This window comes from Zonotrichia leucophrys, chromosome 8 (genome assembly GCF_028769735.1).
Source record: "Zonotrichia leucophrys gambelii isolate GWCS_2022_RI chromosome 8, RI_Zleu_2.0, whole genome shotgun sequence".
Classification (NCBI taxonomy): domain Eukaryota; kingdom Metazoa; phylum Chordata; class Aves; order Passeriformes; family Passerellidae; genus Zonotrichia; species Zonotrichia leucophrys.
The window spans coordinates 12,483,236-12,495,976 of NC_088178.1; the positions used below are offsets into that span (position 1 = coordinate 12,483,236).

A 12,741-nucleotide genomic window follows, 5' to 3' on the forward strand; every position below is an offset into this window, starting at 1 on the left:
TATGTGTGTTTATCCTGTGTAAAGAGTGTTCCAGGCTCTGACCAGTGCCTGCCTCAATGCTATGGAAAAAAAATGTTGTATACATCTCAGGCTCTAGAACTCATTCCCATTTGAGTGCACTGAGAGCTTTTGACAGTGGCCAACACACATCTGCAGTACTTACACAACATTAACAAGAACACTTTGGTGCTGTTCTGGAGAAGATGGATCTTAGATCCTTTTTATTCTTGAGCTAATGGCTGAAGAGCTGACACATATTGGTCCTTAACTCTCAGAGCTTGTTCCCTTTTCTCCAATGTATTGTTAGCACTTAATAAATAATAAATAAGTGCTATGTTGGTGTCTCTTTAATGAACTGAGCCTATAGTCCCAATGTGCAGTAGCTGTGCATGCACATCTCCATGTGCAGTGTTAATGGCTGTATTATGTAACTGTATAATGGAGTGTCAAGGAGTCTCTGGGACTCCTGCCTGAGAGAGGATTTGAAAGGAATATGAACAGCAGTTTGGTCCTGGATTCATAAAAGTGAATTGATCAACAGTAGACCAGCATTTTCTATTTACTTGATAAATAAGTTCAACCTCTAACAATCTGAGAGAAATTTCAAGAACGTATGCCATATTTGCTTGCTTATGAAGCCCTTTTTTTCATTGCTTTGAATAAACACAAGCTGAATGCAGATAACTGCAGCTGTGTTTTATAGCACCAAATACAGGGCTAAAAATGCCCAGAGTGACAGGGTCACAGCTAAAATTCTTCCAGCTCCTAGTGAAACTTGCCTGGTACATGCCTACATCTCACAGAACTGAGCAATCTCTCTGCTTCACATTGCTACTAACTTCCTCATGAGAGGAGGGATGCACAATATCAGGCTCCTCCAGCCACCTTCATGAGGGGAGCAGAGCATCAGAGATGGTCAGAGCATTGCTGGGAGCCAGGCTGTACACACAGAGCATTTTGGTTTTTTGATATTGCTTGGAAGCATCTGCTTTCTCTTCTATTTAGCCAGCTGACTCCTGGACTGCTGAGCCCCAAGCCCTGTGTGAAATATGCACATGCTCAGGCAGGGCATGAGAGTAAGAGTCAGCTGCAGTTTACTAAAGCATCAGAGGCAGAAAAGGAATCAAAGATGAATTTGGGAGGCCATGGAAGAGAGAGAAGGAGATGCAAGATGCTGAAAAATGTGCTACCTGCAAGAAATGGAATGAGGGAAAGGGAATATGTGGAAAGATTAAAGATTAACTGGAGGGAGAACACAGGGACATCAGAAGGAGAGAGCATAAAAAATGGGTGAATAGTGAGACATAAATGAAGAATAGTGAGGGGAACAGCTGGGAAAAACAGAACAGAGCTAATGGACTATTTCAGTATCTTTTGGGAAGAGCCTAGAGGGAAGCTTTTAAAGCAGAGTTTTAAAATTTAAATAATCAGAGAAATAGAGGTTATATTGGTTATACAGGGTGTTTTTAAGGAAGAAGAGAGCAATCTGGAGGGACTACACAGCATTTAGAAGTTTTCTAATTCTTGAAGATTCTAACTTCTCCAGAGATTTTAGTCAATTTACTGTATCAGTCATGGGCTGTTTCCTAGTATCATTACATTACATCCACAGTACTTTTTCCTATTGCAGAGATTAGCAGTGAAGGTTTTTCTTTCAAGTAGTTATTGGTTTTTTAAAGTTTAACAACAGATCCTAATTTTCTTGCAAGGGAATAGGAAAGTTTTTGTAGGTGCAGTGCTGAAAATAAGGATTCTGTGGATCCTTAACAACCAAAGATCCACTGACTGAGGCTGTGCAACACAACTTCACAACTTGGCACTTCCTTTTAGTTCTGTGTTCCTATGCTTCTGTAAAAACCTGATAGATTAAAATTTAAATTTTGAAAACATTTAAGCTTCAATTAATGCCTCTTCACCAAAGTCCTCTTGTTTATACTTTGGGAACATGCCTTAGTTTCTTTGAAGTCAATAGAATTAGAAAAGCTCTGCTAGAAAGAGATAAAGGATTTGTTTTGTTGATGTATGCAGCATATAATTAGTAACCTTTTAAGTATAAATCTTACTATAGATATCATTATTTGGAACAAGAATGGCTGTTATCTAGGTAAAAAACTGACAAAATCTAAACTAACTTGAAGATCTTTCAAACTGGAGTAAATACATGAACAGTCCTCTTCCCTGATGTAATGCTCACCACTCCCTATTTTGGTACAAACCTGTGTTTCACACAGGCCTTTTCAGCACATTATTATAAACAAGGCCAGCTTCTGACAGATGGACACAATATCCTGTCTTTCCTTCCCAGGTGAACATGATTTTGTGCAGCAGGTGTCAGCCTCAGAGAAGCCACGTGATGCTGCCATGCTCCATATTAGTTGAGGTAGGTAAATATAGTAAATACATTGCTAAGTTCTTGGGTGTATTTCTTAATAAAACACTCTCAGCAACTATCAATATGTTTATGTTCATGGGGTGCTCTCTGCTAGCAATCACTTCTGGCAGCTGGGAACAAAATTCCTGTCCCTATAATATTCTTTCATGAGAGGGAATGGAGTCCCTATGCCTGCAATTAAATTTTAAGTGATTGTAATGTTCTGAAGTGCCAGAATACAGGGAAGTGAAGTACCTCTGACCTGGACCCAAAATTTTGATGATTAAATCTTAATAATACTCTCTAAGTCTGCTATTATTTTTGTTCTTAAATCACTTTAACAGTTTGAATAAGAGAGTTTGAATAAGAATTTGAGTTGCACATCTTGTAGACTCCAATAAAATATTGCTATGAAGGAGAATGTAACTCTCCATAGCCAGGTTCTACAGGGTAACTCAGTTTAGAAGAGTTGTGCTTATTTATATTGGCAGAGGTTTTGTTCCTGTTTATTTTAAGCCACTTCTGTGTCCAAAACATTTGGGTCCCACACAAAAATTCCATCAAAATTTCTCTTATCCTTTAGTGCATGCTAATTATAAAGAAAAATACTGATGGTTCTTAGGTTGCCAGCTGACTTGGTTTGAGGGAGCCTGAGGGAAATGATTAAGCTGTATTTTCAGCAGTCTTTCCTGACTTGCATGTGCACACTGGTATCATTGGATTCTGTGGACTGCAGATAAGAGTGAAACCTCTTCAGATAAACATCTGTTAGGCTGAGTGAGAGTGGGGCATTTGCATTCAATTTTCTGCTCAGCCACAGACTCATGCACCCTCTTGGGCCTTTCTGCAGAGGCAATTAGACATTGTTATCCCTGCATTTCCGGCCATCATCTGTTCTAGGGATTTCAGTGGTTCTTAGGGTTAGACAAGCACCACTTGAGAAGTAAAACTTGAGAGTAAGTAAAACTTGTAAAGTAAAAATTGAAAAGTTTTAAGATTTCCCCGTGAGTCTAATTCCTAGACTCTGCATCTTGGTACCAATCTCCTTACCTCATACTGGTACTGAGAGAGCAGTACTTTGGTTCCTGTGGGATGCACAGATCCTTCTGTGATACATTTAGAGGTATCTGATAAATGGAGAGTGGGGGATGTCATACATTGAGGGAGAATATAGCAGCATGTCAAGCAGAAGTTCTTTATGGTGTAAACATTATGACTTAAATGACCTTTCCTGGAGAAATTCTCATCCTCAATAGTATCATGGAGCCTTTTTGCCTTTTGAATTAAGGTGTTCAAGGTTTTTTTATCAGCACATTCTGGAAGTTATTTCTCTGTGGATAGAAAATTGCTTCATTGTCTGGCATTATTTCTGTCACATAATTTCAGCAAGTTTTGTTACTTGGCAATTTATGTTCACTGTTTTCAAGTGATGTTTGTGATCCATTGTGACACAAATCACTGCAGATCCACTGGCTTTTCTTGCCTGTGCAATGTCACACTGAGACAACAGCAAGACTCATGGCCTCTGTGTCATCACATCTAATAGCATTAGGGGATCAGAAACTCTGATGATGTCACGATGAGTTTTGAACTAGGATGTGAATTGCTTAGGCAGTCTTTGTCATTACATTTGTCCAGGATGTTATAGAGATCGTTTTACAAGACAGCTCTTGTGACTGACTATCCTCTTAATGCCATTCCACAAACAGGAAAAAAAAAGTCATTGATTGTTTTAAAATCTTGCTGAATTTGGTGTATCAATTGTCTGTCAAGGACCATGGAAGAAAATTGTGTCAGAGTTTCCCATTCAAGTAGATTCTTATTTTCTTTTGTCAACATAGCCAAGTTTACCAACCCAGATTCTGATCTTTGTGAAACTTATTGCCATATATTAATAAGCCTACATTTACTGTGTTGGTCCTCTAAGGGACTTTTGGATTGAAATTGCCTTTCATGGAAGCAATTCCTTCACAATTCTTTTCAGTTTCTAATTTCTATTATTCATTTTAGAAATTCTTTATAATGAAAAATATATGTGCTATAATACAGATCTGTCCTGTCACTGCTAGAAAGGAATAACCTGCTGCTAGAAACAGGGGAGGCTCTGGTAATCTGTGTAGTATTTAACTTTCAAGAACAGCAACACATTTTATTTGACAATGCCCTGAGAAATTAAACTTCCAGCCATATCTAACTGGATGATAAACATTCAAAGAGAAGAGCATTTCAACATTAATCATTCACTGAGAGCAAGGCAACTGAGAGAGACCAAGCTGATGCTAATGAAAAGCACTAACAGTGCTAATGAAAGTTTTCAATGTCTTCTACTGACAAGGCAGGCATTGGAAAGCTTCTGCTGCTTTGAAATGGATAAGGCACAGTAATTCAATAAATGTTCTTTATTTGTGGTCTTCCAAATCAATTTCTGAGCTTAGCTAACACCTTAGTAAGCATTTGCACCTTAGCAGGCTGTTTAAAACTTGTATAACAGCGACCCAGAAGTCTGAACTGTTCTGTGTGCAAGGGCTGTGTTGGTCCCCCCAGGCAGTGCAGGAAGGGCCACGTCCCCCTCTCTGCTCATCCTCCCCTGCTGGCACTGACTGATTGGGGTAACCTGTACAAGAAGCAGGTACCGTCTCCCCTGCTTTTCACAGCGCCTCTTTTATTTATAAGAAATAGATCAAAGCGCAAAAAGGCGAGAAGAGAAAGTGTCAAGGACAGTAGGATCCAAGTCAGCTATGCTCTGGTGGAAACTAATTCATAAATGGTTTTTTACTGGAATTGTCTCGAAGCCTGAGCAAGCTTTTTGCTCTTCTCTGTAATGTAATGACTTTTTCAGCCCTCCGAAATGCAGGGAGAAGAAAATCCCTGGTACCCAGTGGATGCACTGTGGTTCACTGTTCCTGCTCCCCTGGAAGGGAGGGCACAGTGATTGGTGTACCTGTAGGACATGAACATGTAGTTGAACTTTTTTTTTCCGGGGGGTTATTTCTAGTGTGCTTAAGGAATATTTTTAGACAGTGGAAGTCTTTTCTAAGAACTCACATAGTATAACTACCCCAATTAGTTTAAAAGCTTTATTACTCTATAGTTCTTTAAAACATCCACACTGGTGGTATTTTTCTTGGAAAATTAAATGAAAAGATTGTGTAGAAGTATCTATTCATTGCATAAAACTAGTGAGATTCAGTTATGTGTGCAGAATTAAATTGCTGTGTCTCAACAGCAATGAAAAGATCTCCATCCAAGATTTTTTCTATCTTTGGGGTAGATTATATGATAAAATCTGCTCTACATCCCTATTTACATTATCCTTATTTCTGGAGCTGCTAGTTGCAATGTTATTGTAAATTGAGATATAAACTGGAGAGTGCATGATTAAAACCTGTCAGGATGATATGCATTGTTTAAAGTTTTATATAATACAACATTCCTGGCTTTCCCTAAGCTTACTATTGACTTGGGCTGAGTAATAAATGTCAAGGTGAGCTAGGAAAAAGCTGATATTTTTCTCATTTCTAAGAGTTTACTTTTCCTTTTTTTGTTTTTGCTAGCAGAAAGTTTAATTGCTCTAATGGAATTAAATACTGGATATTAGGACGCCTAATAAGCTAAATAATTGACTTAAATCCAATTTGGATGCTGTCTAGTCACCGTAGAAGCAGCATTCGGCATGTTCGGTATTGGCATTGCTATATGAAGAAAATTTTAAAGCCATAAAAATTATGTGACCTAAGGTAGTTGTATCTTTTTAGCAACTGTCCACTCAATTTCCCGAAGTCAATTTTTGTGCCAGCTTAGGGAAAATAGGATTCTGCAGTCCTTATGTTCTGTTCTGAGGTCTCCTAGTGATTTTAATTTTTCTAAATCGGCAGAATTCCTATAGGAGGTGGAAGAAAGACCAAACACTAATAATATTTTAATGCCTTTTTATTTCAGAGATACTTCTGTACCACATTTACAGCTTTACCACATAGCAGTCACTTCAAAGGAAATGAGCCTTATTTGCCTCTAAAAATGATAGTTTCTGGCAATATGAAGAGTGTAAAAACTGCATGATGCTTTAAGGGCATAAAAGTACTCATTAGGCAGTCATAACAAAAATGATATATGAATTTTAGTTCTGGTAGATATTGTTTAATCTTTGTCCAAAATAAATCCTGAAGACATTTCATGTTCCTTGGTTCTGTCCCAGTGATTCAGCTTCTTCTCCCTCAATCACCATAGGCCTGTGCAGAGCCAGGCAGCCTGTGCAGACTCAAACTCTCCTCACGCTGTCCTGCTGCCACATTGGTCATCAGCTGCCTGCATGAGCTGTTGAGCTGCTGCCTCCTAATCCTTTTGCTCTGGCAGGAGCCTCCAGAAATCCCCACTTAGTGCATTTTCCCACAAGAAACCTGTAATTTCAGCTTCTGATGTTCTTGCCAACTTTGCAAATGTACCCTTGCACAAATCCCTTGCTCTCCACCTTTCTTTTTCTAATAATTTTTCCCACATGATCACTTGCCATTTCTTTCTTTTAGTCCAGTCAGTTGTCTGTAGTTAAGCTGGCCAGCTGGATGAGTAAGGCACTGAATGAGGAAGGATTTTCAGCAGCAGTGAATAAAGTAAAGAGTTGTGTATTAACCAAGCAAGCATATGTTTTGTTACATAATAATTTGACAGTGTTCCCTGTTATATCAGTGGTAGACATATTCTAATCTAATAATTTTCTTATCCTTTAGCCTAACAATTTGTTAAACAGAATATTTTTAAATGAGGAGAGCAATCTTATGTGAGTTAATTTAACAGGGCTTGAAAGCTTTGGCTATTAATAATTCACAGTGCCAAGTTACCACAAAGAATCTTCAAAAGCTGGTTTAACTTATTATTTTATTATTGTTATTACGTCTCTTTAGTTTTCCAACTGTTACTTTCAGTTCAGGCTTCACTTCTGAAAGCTGCAAAGGCTGCTGCCTTCTCTCAGAAGTAACTTCTTGATGCTTTAGTTACTTCCTTGCTGCCTTCATTAGTCTTTGGCTAATGCTTGACAGCTTGACAATAGTTTTTGCCTGGAAGGTAATTATGATGAGAAATTATAAGTAGGTCAAAGGCATAATCTCTTAAATTATGTTTTTAAAAACGAATTCTGTAACAGGTATTATGTAGCACCTTACTGGAGCACATACATACATACAAATATATAGATATATACACACAGAATACTGTCTCTTTAGAAAGTGCAAAATTAAGAGATATCTTTCTTGCTACCACTTTAGGTAAGTGGATGGGCAGCTTCAATTTGTATCAATTAAGCAATTTACAGGAAATATTATTTTATTCTTAGATATGAATTACAATAATCAAGTGAATTGCAATAATTTCTGTGAACCACCATTAGAACAGATTGTAGCAATTAAGATTAAAGATAGCAAATCGCTGGGTTGGAGTAAATCAAATGTAATTCCCAGAACCACAGAAAATTTTAGGTTCAAAGCAGGGCTGACCTCACTTTTCTGACCTCACTCCTCAGAGCCTTGTAAATGAAGTTTTGAATATATCTGCAAGGACAGAAACACCTTGATAGGAGGAAAGTATCTGAATAATGATTGATGTAAACAAATGCTTCCTGCAGAAATTGTTTTGTAGGAATCCAGTCATTTGGAGAAACACACAACTTTCAGTGTGAGCATGCCTATGCCTTAAAAATGTTTGTCTTTTTAGTCTTGCTCTGAGCTTAGCCTTGTAGCCAAAAGGACAGTGTAGAGGGGATATCTGCAGAAGGTTTCTTAAAGTGCAGAGGTGTCTGTCCTGCAGGGAGTATGAAAAGTCTGGCTTTAGGAAACAAACCAGTGCAGGAAATTCCTGTGAGGTGTATCCTCAGTGGCCTGGTGATTGTGTCATTCATGGCAGAACCCCAGGGCTTACAAATGCTTTTTGTCTTTGTAGCTGACTTTTGTCACTTGGGTTTTCCGCTTTCTTGAGTTTTCTGGCTTTGCTGCATCTCATGAACTAGAAAGAAAGGGCATTTTTCAGAGGCACGTGTGTGAAAACATGAATGTAACATGAATGTCTTGTGAATGGCTTGGTGTCAAATGTAAGACACACATTTCTTGGATCTCCATGGATCATGAATGTGGAGGGGGGATACAGGAGGGTACCAAAGAGCAGGTCTGATGAGTATGATGAACTGGACTAAAGTATTTTTAATATTTAAATTTTTAAAAGTAATCTAAGAAAATAATTAGCACTACATCTAGTTTTCTTCAACAATTACCTGGATACTGTTTGTAATTCTGTTTGGTAAATTCTGTGGGCTGGGGGTTTTTTTCCCTTTTCTCCATTGAACCACTGCCTATAAATCCTGAACTTGCTCTTTTTATGCTTTTGATTGTAATTTTATGAAGTAATGGATAATGTCCAGCTCAGGAATGGGATTTCAGGTGTAATGCTAATGAGAAATGTCTGGTATAATTTGTAAGAACATAAGTCCTATGGCACAACTGTGTGTGAGCTTACCAGGCAGAAACAGAGAAAGTGTGGGACTCCTGCCAGCATGAGCTGCATACATTAAACTACAACCAGAGCTGGAAGCATTCTGTGACTTTGGTGCATAATTTATTATATTAGTCCATTTGTCCTTCCCTTCTGAAAGAAAGCCAATATGTGGGTTAATTTAATCTTACATCCAGCCTTGTGCTTGAAAGTGAAATCTTGTATACCTTCCCTGTCCAGGATACAACTGCTAGGGGCCAAGCTGGGGTAAGAAAAGAGGGAACTCTGCAAGTTTTACTCTGTAAGTGCCACTGGGGAATCATCAGACATGAAAGGAAGACCTCACAGTTCCATGCAGAGTCCCATGCCAAAGTGACAGTCTAATTTCTGTACACACTTTTGGATGGTTTTACGGCTCCCCTCCTTAGTATTGCAAAATATTTTATTCTTCAGTCCTGGAATTAGCAAAAGATAGTGATAGCAAGAATGCAAAGCTAAAAATTAGTCATAATTTTGTTAAAGTGTGGAAGTTAAAAATGAGAGGGTGGGTTCATCCAGGTACCAACCAGCAACGCTGGCCACTAAAACAGCCTGTGAGTAGATAAGCACTGATTCATTGCACAAGTTTTCCTGCGAATGAACAAGGTCTCCTTCAGTTAAAACAGAAGTTCATCTCCATCTCCCTGCTAACTTCAGCTGTTGTTCATAGATCCTTGAGCGATGTCTATATTATCTGTAAAAACACTGGGGACTTCTAGGGTTCATTTCCCATAGGCACTTAAACTGGGGGTGAGAGCATAAGGTACCCCAAAAAGGTCTTGATGAGCTCACCATTTCCTTCCTTCACAGTTCAGATTTTCAGCTTGATGAGAGCTTTATACTGACAACATAGAACCTTGAGGAGTGGGCAAACAATTACTTTCAGTGTATCCCCCTTAATGGCAGTACGGATCCTTAGTCAATAAATTATCTTAATTATGCTGACTACTTATAATAAAAATGTACAAAGGAGAAGGCAAACTACAGTGCAGAAAACTGTCATATTCAAATGAGTGAAATTAATTCAGTAATATATAAAGAGAGTTTTTGAACTGGTCTGTAGAACCTTCAGGCATTGTTCAAATGTCTGAACTAATTTTAGTTTATGTACAAAACCAGCTGTACTAATACATACGAGTGTCCTACACAGGGTAGGTCTGTGTGATTTTTCTTTTTCCCCACTTGAATACTGCATCATGAATAGGCTAGTGCTATGTCAAATACTGTGCAGTAATCTGCTATGTCAATCTTTCAAGGGATCATTGATTACCTTGGGAGGTGGCTTTTTTCATTACAAGAAATGACAAGAATTCTGGGTGAATGAGATGAGGTAGCTTATTTACATATTCTGAGGCTAGTCATATGATTTTTATTGAGCCAATTATGCCAAAAATTGCCAAGTTTACAGTCAGTTTGTATAGCATTGCAGTTACCAAAAATGTGTCTATCAATGAAAATAAATGTGTAGCTGTGGTTGTAATTTTCTGAGTGGTAGGCTTTTTCCTAAATTTATCTTAGGAAAGATTAAACAATTATTATTTGAGCTTTCAAGTTCCAGTGATTTATTTCCTTTCACACTGTGAAATGAAAAATTTTGTGTGTGGTTTTTTATTATAAATAGTGGTAGATATGCTAACACAGGCTTTAATTCTGAGAATGTACAGGCCTTAGGTACATGGTGTCCCACTGGTATCCCAAGACTCAGTTATAACCTATGAAGAACTATACTTCTTAATTTGAATACAGAAAACAGTTTAAAAAAGATTAATTATATTACTGATGTAAATACTGACTAGGCAACTAATGCGCCGTGACTGCTGCTCATTATATCAAACTCAATCATTTCATTGCTGCCTTGTCCTCCTCCTCATTTGTTTCATCTCCATCTGCTCACTCTCTCATATTACTTGCACTGCATCATACCCAAGCTTACTGGGCAAAATGTTGTCTTCTATGAAAAATATGGTCCAGTTCTACAAAATACTGCACTATAAATACAATAGTAATGCTTATGCTGCTACTAATTTGACCATTTTTCTTCCTGTTTGAGTCTTGGAAAGTACAATTCCTATTTTGGAGCTAGTTTATCTATGTGTCAGTGAAAGTTAAGAGTAGAATTGATGACATCTCACTACAGCTCTTTAAAAGAAGGGTGCTAGTCTAAGCTAGTCATCAAAGCTCATGTCATTACTCTTACAAGTGCTATCATAAGAGGCTGGTATTTCTTAGGATGCAATGAATGACATTTTCAGAAGATGATTCATATTGCCCTAATGTAGTAGAGCTTAGTCACATAATGGAGTTGTCTCTGTAAACTGTATGCTAAGACCATAGGAAAAACTTAAATTTTGTGCCTTACTTGTTTGAATCAAACTGGAAGTGTTCTGGGCGAACCCCCATTTCTGATTCTGGGATGATGCTGCTCCAGCTGCTAGGAAATTTTTTTATCTTGCATTATCATGGTCCTACAAGTATAAATTTTAGCAGTAAATGTCCTGGGTTTTAGGACTTAGATCACAGTTTATCATTAAACAATTTACTGTATCAATTAAAATGTCCTTTTAGTTGTCTCTTAAAAATATCTGTAGAGATTTTTTTTGTTCATTCTGTCTTTTCGCTACTGCTGTGCCATCAACACAGATGCAATATTCCTCTCAGAAAGGGCTGGGTTAGTGTTTCAGTGTAGCAGTGTGGAGATCTAACTGTGAAAGTCATAGGGCTTCAAGCATCTGACACTCTGATAAAGCATGAAAGAAGTAAACAGGAAAGATAAGATAAAAATAGTGGGATGATTTGATATCAATTCTTATTTTCCTTCCTGTTGAAAAGGCTTTGTTGGGTTGGCTCTGTTTCTTTACTGCCATTTGCCAGAGCAATGTTTTATAACTAGAAAATACAATAAGCAGCGATGATGTAAGCACATGAAAGGTTAGTGAATTTGGTTTGGAATTGGAAACACCTCTTTGTAATAAAGGTCATGATTTCAAAATATTGCAAACTAGTGTGTCTAAGGTTTCTCTTGGTCTGCTTCGCTCTACATTGTGTCTAATGTAGAGCCGAGCTAAAAATTCACTTAAAACTAGGTAGCAAATGAAAAGAACAAGATAAACCTATGAGGAACATCAGGGGAACTCTTGCTCTGAAATCAGTGGCACTATTCCCAAGGAAGTTAATTTCCAAACAAGTCTGTCAGTTACCTGAGTTTCAGCTGACAATTTCATGTATGAATAGCCTTCTGAAACAAAAATTGTGGGTTCTGGGCTTTTCTCTGCCATTCTTCTGTCATGCATATCACTGTGGTTGCAGACTATATTTAGCTGGTTGCATTAGTCACTGGGGATTGTATTCTTATGCTTCTATATGTTTGATTTAATATATGTTTGCATATTCAACTCTGCAGGCAATAAACATCATGTTCATTATAATAAAAAGGTATCTCTGCTTATTCTGGATCAGCTAACTGTGTTACATTGGTACATTTATAAACAGAAGTGTATAAATGGTTTGTGACAACAAAATGCAGGACTATTTTATCAGCTGCTTTCTGGAAAAAGATTGATTTTCCTCCATGCAAAAATTTGAAAGATATATGCCACCAGCATTTCTATGGAACATGCACTCAAACAGAACTAAAGAGCTGAGTCTTGTGCTCACTGCAGTCCAACTGTTGACTTTTGTCTTGGATCAGGCCATACATCCTAAAATGAGGGTGTCTCTATGCAATTTCTGGGATTACAATTTTTATGTGTATGGTGATGTGTATTAGACAGTGCTAATGAAATGGGGAAAATAGAATTTGTGCTAGGCAGAATTCACCACAAGATGTCTCATGTCTCACTACAGATTTTTCACAAAGG

At 37.8% G+C, this 12,741-nt stretch overlaps 1 protein-coding gene across 1 annotated transcript in view; it reads left to right on the forward strand.

Moving 5' to 3' along the window:
- Positions 1 to 2,286: 2,286 nt before the first annotated feature.
- The window catches only part of PLPPR5 (phospholipid phosphatase related 5), a 56,985-nt gene continuing 46,530 nt past the window's right edge, over positions 2,287 to 12,741 (forward strand). The window contains exon 1 of the mRNA XM_064719289.1: positions 2,287 to 2,380. Coding sequence (XP_064575359.1) covers positions 2,312 to 2,380 — 69 coding nt within the window. The 5' untranslated portion in view covers positions 2,287 to 2,311. The remainder of the gene's footprint in view (positions 2,381 to 12,741) is intronic.